The 22,070-nt window shown below is 39.2% G+C and overlaps 1 protein-coding gene across 5 annotated transcripts in view; it reads right to left on the reverse strand.

Annotated features, from left to right (window-relative positions):
* Window positions 1–276: 276 nt before the first annotated feature.
* The window catches only part of MTOR (mechanistic target of rapamycin kinase), a 65,822-nt gene continuing 44,028 nt past the window's right edge, over window positions 277–22,070 (reverse strand). For all 5 annotated transcript variants that reach the window (XM_083803135.1, XM_083803134.1, XM_083803133.1 and 2 more), the window contains 24 exons: window positions 20,295–20,420; window positions 19,516–19,647; window positions 16,355–16,470; window positions 14,936–15,053; window positions 13,991–14,197; window positions 13,292–13,392; window positions 12,929–13,025; window positions 12,198–12,296; window positions 11,484–11,606; window positions 10,708–10,890; window positions 9,924–10,058; window positions 9,458–9,632; window positions 9,056–9,191; window positions 8,327–8,474; window positions 7,497–7,619; window positions 6,963–7,045; window positions 5,339–5,411; window positions 4,756–4,830; window positions 4,108–4,243; window positions 3,748–3,813; window positions 2,974–3,054; window positions 2,595–2,675; window positions 1,826–1,931; window positions 277–1,260 (listed from right to left, as the gene is read on the reverse strand). In XM_083803135.1, coding sequence (XP_083659261.1) covers window positions 1,245–1,260; window positions 1,826–1,931; window positions 2,595–2,675; window positions 2,974–3,054; window positions 3,748–3,813; window positions 4,108–4,243; window positions 4,756–4,830; window positions 5,339–5,411; window positions 6,963–7,045; window positions 7,497–7,619; window positions 8,327–8,474; window positions 9,056–9,191; window positions 9,458–9,632; window positions 9,924–10,058; window positions 10,708–10,890; window positions 11,484–11,606; window positions 12,198–12,296; window positions 12,929–13,025; window positions 13,292–13,392; window positions 13,991–14,197; window positions 14,936–15,053; window positions 16,355–16,470; window positions 19,516–19,647; window positions 20,295–20,420 — 2,736 coding nt within the window. In that variant the 3' untranslated portion in view covers window positions 277–1,244. The remainder of the gene's footprint in view (window positions 1,261–1,825; window positions 1,932–2,594; window positions 2,676–2,973; window positions 3,055–3,747; window positions 3,814–4,107; window positions 4,244–4,755; window positions 4,831–5,338; window positions 5,412–6,962; window positions 7,046–7,496; window positions 7,620–8,326; window positions 8,475–9,055; window positions 9,192–9,457; window positions 9,633–9,923; window positions 10,059–10,707; window positions 10,891–11,483; window positions 11,607–12,197; window positions 12,297–12,928; window positions 13,026–13,291; window positions 13,393–13,990; window positions 14,198–14,935; window positions 15,054–16,354; window positions 16,471–19,515; window positions 19,648–20,294; window positions 20,421–22,070) is intronic.

Consider the following 22,070-nt stretch of genomic DNA (forward strand, 5'->3'; position numbering starts at 1 on the left):
GGCGCCCCCTGGCGGGAAGCGGAGGGGGGGGCGGGCACTCAGGGGCCCTCAGCGCCCCTCAGGGGGAAGGGGGCGACCCCCGGGGACCCTTCTTCCCACAAGTGACAGCCCACTTTAATTCTGTCTCCAGCTGCTGGCAAAAGGGAAATCTAGCCAACCACCTGACCTGCTGCAGAAACGGTCGTTCCAGGAAACTTTTTCTTTTAGAAAAAAAATCTTCCTCTGCTTCCCCGTCTTTGCCTAAAAGGTTCTTGGGAATAAACAAGAACAGTCATATTTTTCTAGGTTTTGGTGTAATTTATTGGCACAAAAATATTCAAATACAACATGGCATCTAAACATGGCTACTCTGTTGTATTTTGTGCATTGTTTTTAATATGTTTTATTCATAAATCATAACTTTATCTTCACCCTCACATTTAATAACCATTATTTTCTGTTTCAAGTTAGGACCAGCTCTCCCCCTTCTGCCTCCTATGCTAATTATTAACTTGCCCTAGTTATTTCCTGATACTGCTTTTTAATCCAGACGCTGTGCGAAGCTCCCAAGTGGTATTTCATTTATACCCTGCACCCAGTTTGCCACCCATCAGTCTGCACAGAGGCACCCGATTTTGCTCAGCTCAAGGTCTTAAATTCTTAGGTCTGCACCAAAATCCTGTTCTAGTCTGAGACACGACTCCTGCACTAATGTAATAAGCAGATAAACAGTTTTCAATTTGGGGATAAGAATCTAGTTTGAAAACAAGGTAACAGGATGAAACAAATTCTGCTTCTCTTCCCTCTCCACTTATCTAGCACAGCCCCAGAACAAAATGAAGCCTCCTGCACAACTGCATCGAGCTCACTGCAGTCACATCAATACGACTGATAAGGGCAGTAATTAATCTCCAAATGACTTAGTTACATTGCAAAATAAGTCAAAACCCGTATATAGTTATATTCAATGGATCACCAGTTCCCCAAAGACCAAGTGGAGCCATAGACATCTGCGGTACAATCAGTCTTCACTGTCCTGGAAACCCAAATCAAGTGTTGTGTTTCAGACAGCTTGTGTTTTTCCAACAGCAGCTATAAATTGGCTTAAACCAACTTTTAATATACAATAACTCTTTACATTTACATTTCAAAATATTTGACAAAGGCTGTATATCAGTCCAACGTTCAGTTTGTGTTTGTAGAAGAACAAATTGGAGTGCAAAAGCCTCCAGAATAAAAGGCTGTGGATACTTTGGAATCTTCTGTTACCAGAAAGGACACCTAAAGAAAACAAAGATAGTGTAGTAATGCTGACTTGCATACAGTTTCACAAAGGCAACACTGAGAAGGACTGAGATTGCCAAAGTACCTTTTTAAAGACATATTGTAGAAAAAGTTGACAAGCAATCCCCATGCTTCTTTCCAAACTAATGCTTAAAAAAACTAAAAAGGTCTGTTCCTTAAGCACAGTCCAACATTAACTCTCTCTCAAATGATTTAGCTAAGTATCTGTCATTTTACGCTTTCTTCAGAATATGTGGTTCTTTGCTGTAATCAGTGACCAACACAAGCCTTATTTCAAACACTTAAAATATTCAGGCTGACTGCAGTTGAAATGTCCTAAAATCCCCATCACTACTTAAACAAAAAATTTACTTTCTTTTGGTGGACTGTCTATGGGATGTCTGTCATAAGCTTGCAAATTTTGCTAGAGCAGATGCAACATGTCAGAAGGCTCTAACACATCACTAAGTACACAAGAAGTGATATTTTTGTTGGCTGTTCTCTACTCATGTTATTCGTTCCAGAGAAGATTTTTGCAAGGTTAGCTAAATGACAAACTCACCATCCAATGTAGCACTGGCACAGATTCTCATGAGAAGTAGCTTGCTTAATGAGTAATTCTACTTGTGTGGGTACATCAAGAGTTTCATCATGAGAGAAGTCTCGACCTGTGAAATTAAGGTATGATAAAACATAAATGGAAGTCACAGGTCACAAACATAAATTGCTTCTGGGTGGCAAGTTAAGGACTGATGGGACTTTTACTACCCTTCCCTTATTGTATATAAAATACAAAAATTTCCAAAGATGGAGAACATCTAAAGGCAGAGAGTCCTGTTTTTGACATTGTGGTTTCTTCCTTTCATCTTCTTCAAATAACAGATTTAAAGAAGTGTTTTCCAACAACAGGTGGCTTTCTAGTAGCTGGAATCCTAGTCCCAATCACTTCAAGTGCATTAATTGGCAGGTGGAGAGTATTTTCACATAGAACTTTGAAAGCCTGAAATTTTTACAACTGAACGCTGCCAACTATAAAGCAGGACAGTAGACATTTGACTTCCATCAACAACCTATGATGTTTAAAATATGAAGTCTGTTTAACTACAATCAGGACTGTACTTTTCAAATCAGGCTAATTTCTTCCTAAATGCAGGCAGCAGCACATTAGGCATTAGACAAAACAAAACAAACAAAAAAACTCCAAGAAAACAGGCAGTTAATCAGAATATGTTAAATTAAAGCATTAACACAAAATATGAACACTAAAAGTAGCACAGATCCATCTTACCAGATTTTATGTGCATCTCACATAAACATAAATACATGCTCACCAGTGAGTTTATCTCGAACCCTGTTGATAATTTGAATTGCTTTCTTATTTAGAGCTTCCGGCTTCACTAGACCGTCTCCTACTACAAGACAGAAGTTAAAACAAAACCCGAAGAATTAGGACTTCATCTAAACAATAAATACATTCCCCCTACTGTTACATCTGCCCTTCCCAAATACCATTCTGAGAGCTAACAAACCCAAATACCAGTCCATTTTCTGTCACCATTTTTGGAATTGAGAACAGGTAATTATATTCCTTATCTATGCTGACGAGGAACTGTATGTGTCCTATCTCAGGTGACTGTATCAGGATCAAGGTGAAATTTCCATATTTAAGAACAATTTCTGCATCAGTGTGAAAACTTTAAAGAAACTTACTGAAGGAATGGATGGATTCAGGCACTGTGGTCCCAGTTTTCTTATGGGCTGTCTCACCCAGTTCCACACTGTCCAACATTTCTTTTGATAAAAACATGAAAACAAAAACACAAACTTAAAACTCAAATGCAGGTAAAGTAACATTCTTTTGGACACATTAATAAAACTGTTTTACCAGCTCCTTCAAAAAGATCAAAGAGTGACAAAGCACATTACACATATCTATTGCTAACAGAAATGTATCACAGGAGCAAACATTGTTTTTCCCCTGCTAATATACCCAAAGGCCTGATCCAACTTTTAGGAACATTTTGTATAAGTGTACTTGAAAGATACTTCGAAGTGATACACAATTAATTTAAAACTACATCAAAAATGTTTATCTATAAAACACTCCATATGAAATGCTGTCACTATTCTGTAGTCCAAAAGCAAACTCCTAAGATTCAGTGTAATAAATCTTCAACACCCAGGTGACTACTTGCCAAGTTTTGCACGCTAAAATTTGTTAGCTAAGTAAATAACTATCAGATGTCAATTATTCCTTGGATTACATCAGTTTATATGCTCCAGAAGGGTGTTAATGTAACTGTAAAAGAGCGTCTGCTCTTTGAGCCAAAGTACTGAACTCGCCACTTCCAGTCCAAAAGCTAATGACAATAAGCTCTTTGTCTACTTTTGAAAAGAAAGAAGACTTAAAATATCTTCCCAGCCTTGTACACTGTTAAAAAAGTGCTCCAAACATTTACGATACACAACATTGTTTTTACTCACCTACTGACTGACTGGCTGAGTAGGAGTCTGTTCTTGTTCGTGAGCGCTTATTGCCCTTTGTATTTGCTGCAATAAAATAAAGGGTTGAAAAGTATCAACTGGGATTTGAGTGTTTTGCAGCAAATTTGTGTGTCGCTAAATTCTGCATCTGTTTAAGGGCAAACGGGTTTTAACCACCATGCTAAATTTACAATACAATCCCTAAAAGCATGTGCAGTAAATAGCACTTGCAAACCAACAATTTAATCAGACTGTCCTCAAACAGACACTGGGTTTTAGGACTCCGGATTTCTTGTATGAATAAAACTTGAATCAGAGTGATGAGTCTCCTGCTGACAAAGTTTTATCAAAATAACTTACTGTCCATCAGCCTCCAGTTCAATAACGGATCATACACAAAGGCTTCAAGCACAGCCATGACACTGTCCTTATGTTCACGCAGGACTTCCATCACTGTGTGACAGGTGATTCTGTAATTGCCATCAAGGCCTGTCACCTTCAGAAAAGAAAGAAGTGAATCAACCATGCTGCTTTGTTTGCTATACAACTCCAACCCTATTTTTCAGGGAGCAGGGAACAGCTTCTGCTTTGAATTGAAATTCTCTTCTGCCATTCTCTGTTCGTTAGGAGAACACGATACATGTTCATTATCCTCTGTGCTCCCTTCTGCCATCAAGATGATCGTTGTAAAGTACCATGCTACTGGCTGCGTTTGTTTGACACAAATAGCTGTTTGAAATAAGGAAACTGAGGAAGGCCTGAGAAACTGGATTTTTTTTTTTTAATCTTTTTTTCATCAATGAAAAAGCTGCTTTCCACAGTAACGTATTGTGAAGTCCACAGGAGATATTTTAACTTACAGAAAATGCAGCTGAAATATTAACACCTCTCCTTTGTGCAGGACTGGAGAGGTTTAACCCACAACAGTAAATACAGAAAAAAAAAAAGATAAATTGGTGCCACCTTCCCGAGGAATAATTCCTTTCATATTAAAGAGGGGATGTATACCTCCATAGCATTTGTCAGCATCCTCGTTAACCTAAACGGAATCTTCTCAGGGAACTTCTCTCTTGTCATTGCAACCTACACACATGATAGAGAATTAATAAATCAGTAGCAAACATATTATTTAAGAATTAATAAACACTTTTCTTCTTGCTTCAACCCCAAAGGTTGTATTACAAACAGAAAATAAGTCCCAGCGTTGTTCTTGAGTTTCAACAAATTCTGTGGAGAAGCTGGATAATTAGCTAGGTAACAAGGAAAACCTAAACATGTGCCCATGTTGCTATTGTTAAGCAACAGACTAGACTGCCTATCATCAGCTTAAACTGCTCCAAAAAATTTTATGGAAAATGATGCTAGCACTTCCTTACTTGTTCTACAGTGGTTAGCTAATCACCAAGACACGCCTCTGAGATAGAGTATCTACTATTTTTATTTTGACTGTAGATAAAGTGAAGCTCAAAAAAGAGCCAAACAGCTTGCCCAGGACCACTCTCCAAGGCCAGTTTGTCCTGGCTTATAGATTTCTGTTCCATCAGAAAATGTGAAATATTACTAAAATTTATGTTCAAATATAAAGGTTTACCTCAAAACAGTCCCCAAAGTCGATATGCAGGATCTTTCCACTCAGTCTGTCTAACATCAGATTGGAAGGGTGTCTTTGATGAAGGAGTAGGAGAAAAAGCAGAGTGACAGATCATTAAGAAAAAAAACACAGAGTAAATCACAGCTCCAGTCTGAAATGATATTTATCTTCATGAATGAGAACAGCCAGTGACAGCTTTCTTGTCTGAGATCTTCAATCTCAGGGTGAACAGAAAAGCTTCCTGACAGTGCGTCTATCACATTATTTTTGTAATTACTTCTCAGGAGTTAGAGACTGTCTCACCATGGAAGATAAACAACTCACTGGACCAGAGCCATCAGTACAATTCTTGAATATGAACATCTACTTTTCAGTTAGGATAAGTTCTACTTGTTTTATGCTTTTTCATTTTTTTCAAGTATAGAAATATGTAATGAATTATGTTAGAGGTGAAGTAATGCAAATTGGATACCACCAGAAGAGAAGAGAAGAGAATCAATCTTCACTAAGAGAAACAAAGATGCTGTTATTCATGTTGACTTATTCCAATTTTGTTTTAATCCAATTTTCAAAGGTTTAAAATTTCATTATATAAGTCTTTCAGTTCAAAATTTCATTGTAAGTCTTTAAGTTCAGGAATAAAAGCTTATTCATGAAAGCATTTGAGGATTTAGCTGTTTTTGCACTACAGACCTTGATTCTAAACTATTGTCCTCAGGAATATTTTGGAAATTATGCATCCCCCTTTTGACAGTAAATCACATACTAAATCCAATATTTGTTCATTTTATTTTTTCCATTTGACAAATTGTTTAAAGTACGTACTTCAATCCAGAAAACATCTGCACTGCAGATCAGAAAAAAAACATAATCTTAAGTAATACTCAAAGCCAACATCAACTTTCATTTGTTTTCAGTCTAGAGCAGCCTTTGAGGAGTATTTATGGGGAATTCATGTGTCTATGACAGCTGCTGTGAACACACATGGCACTGGAGGTTCCTGCTTCACAGAATGAATACCCATCAAGCAAAACAGGCTGCAAAATAAGTAGTGTATTGAATTCATTTGGAGGGGGAATCAGAAGACCTCTGCCACTAAATGCTTCTTGAATTTCTTTTTGCTACTTCAGAGAATAAGAACTGATGCTTGATCATAGCGTGCCCTTCCTCCTCAGAAATCTGGGTGTATATAAGCAGTTGTAACAGCTATCACGCACAAAAAAAATGCAACGTCATATGTATAAAGTACACATAAGCACAAAGATTGGTGGCAAGAGTCAACACTATTTCCGTTTTATAGGAAGTATGGAGATAGATTTCCCATTCTATAACTGAAAGGTAAAGCCAAAACTAGAACTTGTGGCTCTCAATGTAATCCTGCGTGTATTCCTCTCAGAACAGAAAAAAAAAAAAAGCTCTTATCTATACTCAAGAAACATAAACCCTACAACACTGTAGTGTTGAAAATAATGGCAGCACAATTAAGTCTTGAAAGATGGTGTCATTACAACTCAGCAATATCCACACCGAAAGATGTTATCATAAGAACAGATCCAAGGAACAAATTGAGAAGCCTATGCAGTCTTTGCTTTCATTTAAAAGAAACCTTTGCAATTACACTCACCTGTCCCCGAGGCCCAAAATGTACCCAACCATTGACATCACAGCTAGTGAACGAGTGTAGTTTGTTCTTCTGTCAAACCACACCTACAGAGACAAAAAAGAAAAAGCCAGTCATGCACATTGTGTGTTTCAGCTTGTATTTTAAACTCATACATTAACCACTGCATTTTGCACAAAGCTGAACTGTGATATATTTAGGTTTCAATACACTCCGTAGCTTGATGGGGTTCAAACATACTGTGGCCTTGAATTAGATGTCTAAGCCATTATGATAATATATCCCAGGGCTCCTGCTTATCTCTCCCCATACACAGCAGACGAAACTTCATTCTCCAGTCTTGTGCTTTCGACCACACTCTGGCAGTCATTGTGATCTGAGTCCTATAAGGCCTCTTGTCAGGGGACACACATTCTGCAGTGATTCATCTGGAGTTTATGATGTGTAAATACACCCACCTCTCACACATTCTGCAGAGAAGGTAATTTCTTATAATGCTGATTGCCAAACACAAGTGATTGCATGTGCTGAACTAACCTCTGAGCTTGGACTTTTCAACCACAGCAGTTTGGCTAGGTCATCACCAGCTGTGTTATTGACAGCATGTTCAAATACTTCTACTTTCTGCATTAAAGTCAGGTGGTCATAATCTGGAGCCATCTATAATTAAGAAGTGACATTCAGTAACTGAAAAAAATCATTCAGTAATCCCTAGCTATACTATAAGAAACATAGTAAGCACGAATAATTTCAAGATAAACTTGATAAAAATATTTGTAGACTGACCAGTATGTTCCCAAAATAGTATGACTACCCAACAGTGAAGAATTCATTTGAAATGGGACAACAAGTGATTTAGCATCCACAAAATAGTCCATAGCCATATTTAATTAAAATACTACTGATGTAAATGTTTTGAAAAACATTTTCCAAATACGTCTTCTGGGCTGGCACACACTTTCCTTTTTGGCAAGCAACTCCAACCTTTCTAGTAATGTTCTGTTTCTCCAGTCTGTCTAATTTTGGCTCTGTTTCTTAGTCACAATGTTTGTAAATGCCAGCAACATGGCACCTTCTATAAAGGCATATCATATTCATGCAAAACTCCAAACACATTTTAGTCACCAGATGGTAACAACTTGTGGTCACTGCTAAAACAGAAAAGGAGAAAAAGTTGCATTGATGGCCAATTTCACTTTTTGTGTAGCATTTTAGAACTCTTATCTGATATTCTTGCATTTATTACTGGTACCAACAACAAATCAGAAAACAGGTAAAATATGAAAGACATGTGCACCATTATTCTTCACTTACACGCTGGGGTCCTAAAAGAATGTACCAAAAAATCTGCTAGCTTTGCCCCTTACCCTCAGCATGATGCGATGTTCAATGTTGAGCAGGATCTTTTTCTTCTCTCTGTAGTCTCGGATGAGGGCATGCAACGTGTCACAGTGGGGAACCCAACCTATCAAGCCTGAATTTGTTGACAGTGGAATAACAGCATATCTCTGGATGCTACAGGAAAAAATGGGGAATCAGAGCTCAAATTGTTGTATGCTACCAGTTGCTACATTTCTACATGTTCTTCTTTCTGAAACAGACCTGGAACATCCAAATGGATGGCTTATGTGGCTTTCACTGAAAGACTGCTTTCAGAAGGTACATGTTATGTCACCCACAATGACCTATAATTTGCACGTGAGGTTCGGTATGTTCATGGTTGAAAGAGTGTACAGAATTGCAGCCAGTGATTATTCACCAAGCTATTTAGTGACTACAAAAAAAAAAATCCTTGTCAGAAAGACTGCTCTTAGGCTCCCTAAGGCAGACCTCAAGCTATCTTGAATTAGGGGTTCTCTTAAAGATGACAACAATTCACAAGATGCAACTTGAATTAAAGAAAACAAACTCCCTCAAAATACATTTCCTCCAAATTTGATTTCTACAAATGTGCACTTTGTGTGCTCAGATCACCTTAGTTACAAGATTTTCTATTTCATCGCAAACCATCTGGTTGTGCCAAGGGTTCCTTGGAAACTATATTTGTTGGATGTCACTTGTTCATAAGCACATTCAGTGATTATCCTAACACATACCTGAGGTTTTTACGAAGAGAAGTTGGGTCATTTGCTAGCAGAGTGTTGACCAACCCAAAAAGTTGCATCACTCTTTCATCTTGGCGAAGGTCTTCATGACCTTTCAGAAGGAATACAAACTCATGCCCATTGCTTCCTGCAGAAGAATTAATAGGCAAAAGTTTATCCTTGTTGAACAAACACAGAAGAGTAAACAGAAGTGCACCCAACAACTGAGAAATCTGGCAGTCAGACTGACCAGACTACTAAGAAACGCATCCATGGAATGGAAAAGTTGGAGAAGTTTTACCTGATATATATATATATATATATATATATACACACACACACACACACAGTACAACCTAAAAGCAACACTTGTTTAAATATCAGAATAACAAAGTGAAAACTGCTACCTCTTACCCATTAACGTTAGTTTCCTGGGCCGCTGCTTGGAGGTGATGACCTGCAGTGAGGGTGCAATGGACTGGATGCGGATGATGGGTTGGTTGGGATCATACGTTCCTGGCACTGCCAATTCCAGATCCCGGCACATTAAGAGTTTTGGAGACACATACTGTAGTTCCAAAGAAGTGAGCTACCAAAACCAAATGAAATATAATCCCCCTAAGCATTTCAGTTAAAACTCATTTAAACATCTGAAGAGTTCATGCTGGCAAGGGGCCTAGAACAGTTCAAAGTCAGCTGTCAATACTTCAGTACTGTGTAAGCTGCAAGTTTGCTGTTTATGCAGCTTCTGAGCAAATCACATGCAGTTATTCCCAGAATACTGAATCTGAATATTTCAAATAAACAGAAAACATGAAACAGACTTATATTGACAAGTTGCACTGTAAGGCCCACAACAGAACTGTACCTCTCCGCTCACCTGAGGCAGCTGCTTTGAGATACGCCTGAACACATGGTAATAGAGATCCCAAGCCTGGGTTAGGTCCTTGACATTTCCTGATTTCATGTACTTCCTGCACCATTCCTGAGCTTCCATTAGATCTCTGCCATAGGCCTAGGGTGGAAGTGAAAAACAAGAAAAACATTTCTACAGACTACAGTGGAACAGGTGGAGACCAGTTAATACCAACATAGAGCATCACAGTCTATTTTCAAATTGCATTACAAATACTTGACCCCACATTTTTATAGCATGTTGGAATTAAAGATCCTGAAATTCCCAGATCTAAGACAGGTGTTGAGTTTTTGAGGCAAAGTTACTCACAAATACACTTCACAATAGGAGGCAACTGAATAGAATCACCCTTTAACAGCAGACTCACAAGCTCAAATGAATTCCTTTTGCTGACTTGAGAGAGGTCATGTCTACCATCCACGTTAGTGGTTATCACAAAGCAAAGCAGACCGGAGTTAGAAGAGTTAACTGCAAAGCAGTTATGTTTTCCAAACATCACCAGACACCCAGCTGACATAATACTCCAAAGATATTTGACTAAATATCTGCACTGTTATACCCATGTAATACCACAGTCACCAGGAATCATACAGATCCAGAAACAAACAAAAATAATGAAATCTGCAGCTAACATAATCAGGCTCAGCCTTCCTCTTTCTATTAGATTGCAGTGGTTCTTGGAACTCATCTGGGACAGGTGGATGTCCTACCTAATTTTGAGGGCAAACAGAAGTTTATTTGCTGATACCTGATTGAAGGACGTCTCTTTTAAAGTCTGAGGCCCGCGCTCCATCATTGCATGTAGTGGTTCCAGCACCTCAAACATTCCCTTGACATTCCTTTCTCCAAAGTATAGGCGAGATGCTTCTTCCAACCCTTCATGCCACATCTCATGCCATAGGATAGCTACTCGGATTAGCTCTTCGCTCACCTGTTTTGGGACAGAAAAACAGATTAAATACTCAAAAAACCCACTATGAATGTATGCTAACTTAATAATGAAAAACTACTTTCTTTTCTAGTGGTTATGAAATATTTGTTGCTGTCAGCTAGAGGGAGCTACAAATACTCCCACAATTCTGCTATACCTCTCTGTCCAAGAAGCTCATCAGGCTTTTCTCACTGCATTTGTTGCCTTTTAAATTTTGTATATATTTGTGTAACATGGCCTGAAAGCATTACTTTTCATTTATTCATAGAAAGTTTTAGCAATTGAATTAAATCACTCTTTCCATGCTATGCTTGTTTTGTTTCCACTTTTCATTAAGTAAAAATACCTTTTTGTGAAGCAAGGATTCTTCATCTATTCCATCTCTATTTGTAAGGAGACAGAAGATCTCAGTGTCTGAATATTATGGCTCTTTCTATATTAAATTATTCTCGTTAATTTATATTAATACTAAAAGTACTTCCAAATTAAGAAAAAACAAAACAAAATCTCTACTTGAACAAAATGAACATTGAAGAATCATTTCTGTGTTGTATCCGAAACACAATACATCTCACTGTACACTAAGCACTCACCATCATTGCCTGCTGTACCAGAGTGTTACTGTGCTCACACATGTTTTTCAAGATCTTATTTGCAGCGTTGTGGCGAGCAGTGGTTGTGGATTTAGAGGCCACAGTCAAAGGATAGATCAAAGCCTACAAGAGATATCAACCAATTGCATTTTAGAACCATACAGAAAAGATTCATAAATGGAAAGATTAGCAAAACACTAATAGCAGTCTTAGAGGCGGACAAGAGAAAGTAATCTTGCTTCTTGAGAGAGATGATAGGAACTTGCTATTTGACATCTTCCAACCTGAAAAGCTCAGAAGACTGATTTTCTGAATAGCAGAATGACTTTAAGAGCATGTATTAAACAGGAAGAACAGAAAATTGCCTTTAGCATTTTGTGATTTTCCACACCGTGGGAAGAATTCAGATAAATCATCTCTGGAGCAGCCTCTTAATAGTCACTTAATTAGATTAGATTTAAGAAGGTGATCTGCGCTATCCAATTTTCTATCAGAAGGAGAGAAGTTGCCCTGCTGCATGGCACATCTACCTATTATTTCCATTTTTATTTGAAGAGGGATGAGGTGAAATAGTCCCTCAGAACTGCAACAGCCCCAATTCTCACCTGCTGTGACTTCCACTGCAGGTATCTAGACTCAGTGAAATAGAATATACAGAAAATGCCTTCATTGGCTACGAGTCTATGGAAACTCATCCTCTAAGCCAAAGCTTACCTGGGGATGGTACCGTCCAATATCTGTGAGGAGCTGGTGAATGAGACGTCCTACTAATGGTCGAGGTGTGTCAATTCTTGCAATGAGCTGAGGGATAACCTAATGGTAAAGATAAGCAAAAACAAGCATCCCTGTCATCTTGTGTGTTCAGTTCACAGGCTGTTCTTCCATCTGCCAGAGACCTCACAGTCTTTAAAGGAGATAGAGGCCCATCATTCATTTTTGAGATAGAGGATAACACAGCAGAATTCCAACCAGCATCAGAAATGCAGAACAGCTCAGTGAGATGACAAGCGTCATGCAAAACTATTATAGGAGTGATACGGAAGTAAGATGTGTCTTGGAAGTGCAATGTTCAAATAAGAAATTAAGTCATTTTTACAAGACTCATTCTAGAAATTCGTCTTGAAATAGACTCACTGTCTGGATTACAGAGCAGCAGTGTTGTTTTATACTTGATCACCACTGGACACGTATCATTTTCAATTTTAGAATCTTCACTCCCATTCCTATGCACTAGTCTACATATAGATACAAAAATGAATGCAAGAATGTTTCTCCCGTCTCTATTCAAGATGCTTGTTAATTCAGTTACAAATTGTATTGCAAACACACTGCTCTAGCCACTCACCTACAGAATTATTTAGCAAAAAATCATGATGCCTAACATGTAACAGATCCCCAAGCTCCTGCTAAAACTGTGATTTGCCTTAGTGCTTTGTGTTCCTTACCTGCAGCCAAGTATCTATTTGGATTGCCTTGACTCCTTCAACCAAAGCCTCGTTCACATCAGGCCAGTGACCATAATCAAACCACAGAGTAAGGACCCTGAAAAGAAGAAACACATTCATTAGGAATGAAACAACAAAAATAACCAAGCATTCCAGTCAAATAACTTCAGACCCATTTACAAGAAACTCCTCTTCCAAGAACCAAGCACTGGTAGGAGGACAAAGGCTCATCCACCTAACTTGTATTTGCTTGGACTAAGCATTCACTTAGTTTAGCCACAATATAAGCAGCAGAAACGGATTCTACCTATTCTTAAACCATGTGCCTTTATCAGCTACATTTCATTTCCTTTTATTACATACCTGAGAGTGTCTTGTAGGTTGTTTCCTCGAGACAGAGATATGGATCGGAAGAAACCCTGGACAGCAGGGACTGTGTACATCAAGAGGGTCTTAGATAAATCCTTTTGGAATGAAAATTGCTGCATTAGTTCTACACAGGAATATCAATCCACAGGAATCCTAAAAGTGGAAACAAATCTAATCCACGTTATAGCTGACTTCTGCTTATACTCCTCACAGGACATGCTGCTCCTGAATTTTTTTTTGCTTGACAAAATATATTCACATTGATCTGTATTTATATAGAACTTTCAGCATGGGAGGGAACATACTGTGAAATGTTTTTATACTTCAGTTTTTTGGCAAAACTATGGTCAGCAAAGAAGGCTAAAAGCTACAACTCTGCTATAACTGGTAAGTAAAAGTCTGTCACAAAGGGCTCAGACAGGAGAACTTGTTAAAGCACATTCCATCACCTAGGATAGCCTTCCATGCCTTTGCTCTTCGTTCACAGCTAACTTATGGTCATTTGCACTTTTAGTCCTCTTCCCCTATGACTGACTTAACCTGAACTTCCTCGCTTTTGCTGTAGCTATGAGCATATATACACAGACAACGTCCACAAACCAAACCTACATAGTAGCTTTTTCCTACCATAAACCTTTCTCATTTCTGAGAAATAAGTAACAGTCTCTTAAGGTAAACAGGGAAGACGAATACCTCAGTGACTTTTTTCTGCACTGGAGATGGGATGGGACTGTTCTCTGTGCTCTCTGCATCACTCTCACTGTTGCTGCCCTCGGTGTTGGCGCTGGTGATGCTGGCTCCACTGGCATGACGTAGTTTCTTTTTCTCATCTCTGGCCTGGTTCTGATGTTTATAGTGAAGCACTGCTTCAAAGTTCATCACTGCCCAGGCATGCCAGGCCTGCCAAGAGGAGAGAAGAACTTCAACAAAAATCATAAGGATGATGAAACCCTTTCTACAACCTGTACTTTCTAATTATTAGAGATAATAATCCAACCTTTCTGAGTCCACAGATGAGCAGTAAGTAATGCCCTGCAGACAACACGATGTTTTGCTTTCTCTAATCACTTGTAATTTTAATTGCCTTATTATCCTAACATCACGGTGAGTTCTTGGCTAAGAACTTCATGTTGGACATTGCAGCATCAAAGGAGCAAAAATTAAATCAGATTACATTCCCATGCTCCTTAATTTTTCAAAGCTTAAAATGAATAATATGCTAGGACTAGGGGAGGTGTAATGAGAAGAGATACAGGAGATTGCTGCCCCAAAGATCTGGCATCAAATGTTAATTCACAACCCTGAAATCAAAGGCTCTTTGGAGAAATAGTGACAAGGGTCCTTTCCTAGTTCAAGTACACTGAGCGATATATACAAGATAAATGTTTTTCATTTAGAATATCCTTTCTCCTACATGGTTAACTGACAGGAGAGAAAGTCCCTAAAGGAGGGGTAGAAACTGAACTGTGGCCTAGTTGTACCAGCCAGATAAAATTCTAAACAAGGATCTCATAATTGCATTCTTGTTTTTTATATCCTACCCAGAGTAACAAGGCAGATGGTTACAGGCCATCCTCCTTTCTTATGTTACTGGATGTGATCAGATTCACTGTGCCTGGAACCTTTTTCCTTACTGACCTTGTACCAGTTGCGATCATGCTCTGTTGCAGCACTGTAGTATTGTAAGACTTTGGGGATGGTACTCTCATTAATGCCTTGCAGGTTCAGCTGCCACTCACCCAGTTTCAGGAAACACCTGGTTAAGCAAAGGGATTATTGACTCAGAACCTAGAATGAAAACAAAGTCTGCTGGTTTAAGAGGCAGACTTCTTATCCAAAGTTGGAAAGGTATTTTGTGTGGTAAACCCACTCAGTGGGCCTCTTCTACACAGTGAGCGTATGCGTTAACACGTAAGGTTCAAAACATCTACACCCTGCTTGTAAGCGTGGAGCTAAGTAGGTATTGGTTTCACTTCTAGGAAGCAAGGTAAGGATCAAACTTCGGTCCCCAGTTATAAAATGCATTTCAGAACTAACTAGCAAAAGCATCAAAAGACTTAATTAGTAATGATAAAAGGCACACAGCATATGTGCTGTCTAGCTATACTTATCACCACATGAACTAGAATTCTAGAGAGAACACCCACCATCCAGCCAGTGGAAACAGACTGAATGCTCTTCCCCCAGGCCAGAACCCCCCATTAAGTCATCCCCCCCCAGAGGAAAGAAAAACAACATATTTTCACTGCAGTAGGGTGTGGCTGTGAAGGTCTGTGCAAGGTTTAATACTTTGCTCCTTCAGACTAAATATCACAGTTACACAGCTGTCCTTTCTATACTCTGAGTTTTCCAGCAAGCCTTGTGCAAGAAAAATAACTCATTACTAACGTGTCTTCCAGGATAGTTAGGCTGAAAAAGCTAAGATGATGCTATTATCAGGTTTCCATTCTCATAAAATTAAATTAAGTGCATGCATCCCTTAAAAATGATAAAAAAAAATCCAATCTGTTCAGTAGTGAACACTATGCAATTTCTTCTTTAAATTGGAAACAACAGATCCGGTAACCCCAGGCTCATGGAGGAAAACAGAGATTATGAGATGTATTTTTAATACAACAATATTTTAAGAGACAATCACACACTGGGCACCGAATGCCCAAAGCACTGCTGTTGTACTAAGGGCACACACTGCCAAGCAGAGATCTGCCAGGCATGCGGGAAGTGTTTCTTTCCTACTGACTGGATCTCCTGAAAAAAGAAAGATGAGAGCTATGCCTTCTGTCAGTGAGCCACAGTGCTGGAAAAAACACAAGTGGCTGCCAGGGACAAATATGAGCTTGTTTACACTGATGTATCATAATAACGCTTACAGAAATTATGAGGTAAATAATGATGTGTACCAAAGGGGTTTTTACCATCTAAATGAGAAATCCCCCATTCCTCTTAATTACAGAAGGGGCCTTGTCTGAAACCTATCATCTGCATGGACCCTGCAACCTCAGGAAGAACATCGGTGTCGCCAGACAGCTAAAGGGTCTCCAAGGACCAGGTGCTGACCGTGCCATGAGCTTGTGGAGTTCCTGCTTGTGCTGCTGGTCCTCAGTCGCAATAGCGTGCTGTGCCTGCTGCTGCATTGTCTGTACGAAGAGCTGCATGTGCTGGAACGCATCAATCTGTAATCGGATGACGGTTGTGGTAAGGACCGTGGGGGTTAAATAAAAATTCACAAGAGAAAGACAAGGTGGAAATAAGACTTCACTGAATGCAAAAAATACAGTTGTTTTCTTTCAAAGCCTTTTAACCATTTATATACCTCTAGAATCAATTTATACTAGGTCTGTTGTGCCTAATAAATGAGTTCCTGAGAAGCCTATCTGTAATATGTTATGGCTTGGAGAAGACAATTTGAGAAAATACTGCCTAAAGGAAAATTTGCAGCTTCCTGATCTTCCCTCCTAAACCCCAAGCTTTGGCTGGACTTACAGGACACGCCACGGGACCTAAACTATGAGTTATTTCAACGAATGAAAAATCTAGATTCCTTCTGAAGTTGTTTAGGAAGTACAAATGTATGTTGCTCCTTTGCCAGCAGACTACACAGAGCAACTTCCACTATCAAATTCTAGGGGAACATGTTTTGAAATTCCTTGGGAAGAAGTATGGGGTAAAGAAACTGACAATTTAAGAAAAAAAAAAGTGCGTATGCTTCACTGGAAACAATCAGAATAAAGCTCTTACAATCTGCAAGGTCATTTCAGGTCAGAAACTGCAGAATGTGCTGTGAAAAGTCCAATTTACTTCTGTTCCACCTACAGGAATGAGATACTTCAGAGTGAGACAAGAATCACCTGAGCTGAAATGCCTTATCTGTCCAGTTCAAATGTCAGCATGTGCAAGTCAGTTGTCATGAAAAAGGATATTAGCCCAAGGCAAAATTAAAGTATCACATTATTAAGGGTGGGAGCATTCCACAACTAATAACCTAGATACTTAATTAGAAGTGGGAGGGAAGAATAACCTTAAAAATGGTAATGCAGTTGCACCAGACATTCATCAGAAAATAGACAAAAAGACATTGCCAAACATTTATGTGCCCTCTCTCATATCCAGACACACCCAATGATCTGCTTGTGGAGTCAATACACATGGTAAAATGCTTCAGTTTCCATTAATATTGAAAATTAATCACCAGAAACTGACACACAGAGCGCCCCAGACTGAAAGCAGTATGTTTTCGCTAACAACTGAGTTCCTAAACCTGTATGCATTTTTGCTATACGATATGCCTGTGGAGAGAAGGTGCTAGCAAAAATCCTTTTTAGAACAAAATGCAGTGGGGTTTACTTCTCCACCTTTTTATCTGTTGTTTAAGAAAAGATTACTGTGCAGCTCCCCAGGTGCTATATAGCAGGTTTCCATCCAGATCCCAGCTTGTCTCCTGCTGGATCTGGCAAGCGCCAAATTGAAGGTAAGGAAATTATTTTAAGTCAACCAATCAAACTTAAACTCCTCAGCTAGAGGAAATGGTCATTTCATACCATGCCAGCCTACCTCACTGGGTTGTTGCTTAGGATACCAAATCAAGCGAACACACTCTCCTAAACCTCTGGCCTATGCACATCACTACATCTGACTACGTATTATTTAGTTACCTCAAATTAGTGCAGAAGGATACACCCAACCACCTAATGCTCCTGGTACTAGCACAGGAGAATTCCCGAGACACTTTCAGTGTTTGGTACATACAGACACTGGAGTCTGACTGCAAACTCCACTGTACCCTAACTTAGCTCCTTCTGCCACAGAGCCACACCTTTAGCTGTGAATTTCAAAACCAAGCATATATTTTCCAAGTGCCACAAAAGTCTGAATCATTGAGTCAGCCCTTCCAGCAGACGCGTGCTCACAGAAAGTATTGGGACTTAGATGCAGGTCTAGGATTAGTGCTATTTTGGGGAAAGTACTTCTCCCTCAGCACTGTACACTCCCACTAAAAATGTGTTAAAGCAAAAGAAAGTCCCTATTCACACAGCTTATGTGCCACAGGAAAATAGGAAATCATTCAACAAGCAAGAGGCTGTGATTGCAGCCACCTCTGTTTCTCCTTCTTATATTTGCTGCTTTTCTATTTTTTCCCATCTTCATGGGCTCCACAAAATCTTATAACAGTTTTTTTTACATATATTATCTTCCCTGCCTTAATCTTTGTGCCTTCCTGCATTTTTTTTTGCCTATTTCTTTATCACAGGTCAAAGAGAAAAGTTCACTTTCAGTCAGAGAGGCAGGCAGAGATGACCCATATACTCTTGAATGAAGAAAGCAAGAGACCATTACACTGTTTTACAAAGCCAACAGAACAGGGCCTCATCAGCATCCCCTTCTGTTTTTTAAATTCAAATAAAGAATAGTTAGGTCATGGCAATCATCCCATAGAAGTGGCTCTGCTCCAGTGCTGGCAATCCCAAAAGCAGGAAAAGTTTAAAAAAAAATAAAAGATGTGGCAGAACATGAGAATAAATGGAGGCTTTAATGTATCTTAAAAAAAAGATAAGTTGCCCAGACTGGAGCTTATTGGATTTGAGTATGTAAATTCTCTGTGTTGCAATGTCAAAAACATTCACCCTAGGCTCTTCAGAGCCAAACTATTCCCCTGACAAAACCTTATGTACTTTTCAGCTGTCTTTCAGTTAGAAGTTTTCAATCATGTCCTTAATAAAAGTCAGTTCTGCTCAACAGCTAGAGTACAAATTGTTCATGAAATTCTTCTAACACTGGAAATAAAAATCCTCCTTCCCTCTTTCAGCGTGTAACCCTGGCCATATGTACAGCGTGGAGACCTGGCACTCAGAACAGTGGACTAAAATTCAAGTACTGAGCCTACGCAATAAAGCTCTGGTGAGGACAGAAGAGCTACTACTGACCATTAACCTTAGCTGCATGCCATGAGTAGCTGATACTGGTTTAGCAAAGATAATCTTCCTATAGAGGAAATAAGTTGGGCCAGGCCTTCTCTGTCACTACGGAGATTTAAAATAAAACTTCAAAAGCTTGTCTACTGAAAAACAATAAGGAAAGGGACCAGTTACTCTTTTTTTAGGTGAAGAAAACAAAACCTTCAGCCTTGACTTTGTTCTGTGTTGATTATGAAGGTCTAACATGTATGGGCACTGCACAAAACCTAAGCAATGAAACGTAGAGGGTACTATGTTCCTTTGTACCTTACGGGCACTCTTCCACATGTGTTTCATGTATGCATAAGTCACTTGGGGATGCACTGTTGGCAGCGGGTGATCCAGCTGTCGAGATGGATCTACTCCCAAAAGCAGGACGAGCGTCTTATGGGCCAAAGCCTGGAGAAAATTACAAAGAAAAAAAACAGGTTAGAACAAGTTCATTCTTACCTCCATCTCACATTCACCCCAGAATTGCCTGCCACTAAGAAAAAAAAGAAAAAGTCAAACCCTCCATATAAAATACAGACAAAGCAGACTTTTTACCACTTCCTCAACTCATAAGAATGCCACATTATAATTCATATACCTTTGCTGGACCTGAGCATTAGATTATCATTTCAGAAGCCAGTAGTGTGTGTGAAGTCTGTTTCAAATATTTTTGGTAATAAATCGTACAGTGACTGTTGAAATAGGATTGTAACATTTCATGATATTATCATCACTTTCTAGATTTGACAAAGATTGCTCTATCAGAGAGCGCTATAATTAATAATTAGCGGTGCTGCATAACTACTTTCAGGTATAGCAGGTAACAAAAAACTGGCTTGAAGGTGCTCTCAGGTATAACACTAGTCTCACAAAAACAACCCTGGCTACAAGCATTAACTCTATGCTGGTTACAATTTTAGCATTTCAGCATTTTCTGACCAGTCTCTTTCACAAGAGAGCTCATCCCATTTAGGCAATGAAAGAATCTGGGAGGTTGAAGTGGCATGACACGGTCAGTTGTCCAAAAACCTGTTGTAGAGGTTGATAATGCTCACCAGTCTCCCACTCTTGCCACACAAGCTGGCATACTTGAGCCAAGTTCTCATGTCCTCGTGAGGGTTCACAACAAGAGACCGGACCATTAATATTCTCTGCCAGTCCTCCACAATCCGTTGACAGCCCTGGGAGAAAAAGGAAGAAAACTCATTAGTGTTGTATCTGCAATCTACTCCACAGAGCCTTAAGCCCAATTCAGAATCTGAAGGGACGTTTCCCAAGATGGAGAGACTCCTGTACCCATAAATCACAGCAGGCCGACATAAAGAACTATCTGGCCTTTTCCTTAGCACTGCAATGTTGAAGCTGGTTAAGTCCCTGACCATTATATCTGCAGACAGGAGTGCATGAGAACTCAGCTCAGTGCTTGCAGCCTAACAACATCCTCTAACTGAAAAAGGAGAAAAGCTTCTACAGCAGAACTGCATCCAAAATCATTCCAAAGCAAATCCAGAGTTTTATAATCCTTCTCAACCCCTTCTTAAAAGTCTATGTTTAGTTTAAACAGTGACAACCCCCATATGGAGATGATACAAAACCAAATGGTGACAGATTTTTATTTATTTTTTTAAATCACCACCCTTTTTCTTCTCCTTGCATGTGTTGCTTTTAGCAACTAGCATGACTGGACTGACATTCTGTCAGAAAATGTAGTCCCAAATGCTACAGTGGTTGTACAAGCATTGTCTAGTTCTTGTCTGCCTGAAGGGAAAGGTACAACAACGTTGTCAGAACAGGATGAGTCTGCATTTGAAGTGTTCAAGGATGCTACAGTAAAGTAGAATTATGGAAAGGACAGAAACGACCAAACACAAGGTGCTTGCTGTAATGGTCAAGTACTTCAGAGTAACAGTGATGCTCTGAAGTTGGTACTGATCCACAGACGACTTAGATTTAGTTGTGAGGTAAACAAGAGAATTCCCAACTGCAGCAAGCACCTGAGTATCAAAGCATCTGTTTCTTTTCCTTTTGGATTTTTCCCCAAAACTGAGGGCTGGGAAGTTGGACAAAGCTTGCTCCCTGACACCCAAGTAAACAACTCATCCAATAGGCATTTGAAAATTATTAAAAAGAAGCTAGAAAATGCACAAGAACTGTATGTACTGCTTTCAGGACCATAAACAGCTGTATTCAGACATTACACTTCCTGTCACACTGTTTCTCCACCCCAGTGGAATGCTCCTGAGCTTTTCCAGACAGGAGCGCAGATGGGAGACTAAAACCTTTGTCACAGTTTCCCAAACAGCTAAAAAACATGCAGCAGCAACAGGCTTTCATAAGGAGGCACATACAGCAGTGGCAGCAGAGAACTCTGCATGAAGAGAAATCCTTTATCCATGCACCCTACCAAAATTTGGCGTATTTAGAGCATTTTACCCTAAATATATATATATATATATATATTTTAAAACTATTTGCAGTGCAAAATATCTGGCTGTTTTTAGATGTTCAGAGGTGCTCTGGAATTTTGTTGCAAGAAGGCAGTAAGAAAGGCACAGACTTTCTTCAAACACAGGAAGAGCAGCACTGCTAAACTTGATTTAAAAGAGGACAATGCTAATCAATTGGAAGTGTTCTTGTAAGAGGCCAAAAAGGAACAGGACAATCTTTTAAACACACGTGAATTCTTTCACCAGTTTACCAGCATTGTGAAAGAATGTGCAGCTAAGTCAGGTAAAAAGTTCTAACTAGCTTTATCAAAACCAGTATTTTGGAGTGAGATCCAACACTGAGATAAGCAGCCTTAGAGAAGCTAGTAGCCTGTCTATTCTGCA

This window comes from Anser anser (genome assembly GCF_964211835.1).
Source record: "Anser anser genome assembly, chromosome: 17".
Classification (NCBI taxonomy): domain Eukaryota; kingdom Metazoa; phylum Chordata; class Aves; order Anseriformes; family Anatidae; genus Anser; species Anser anser.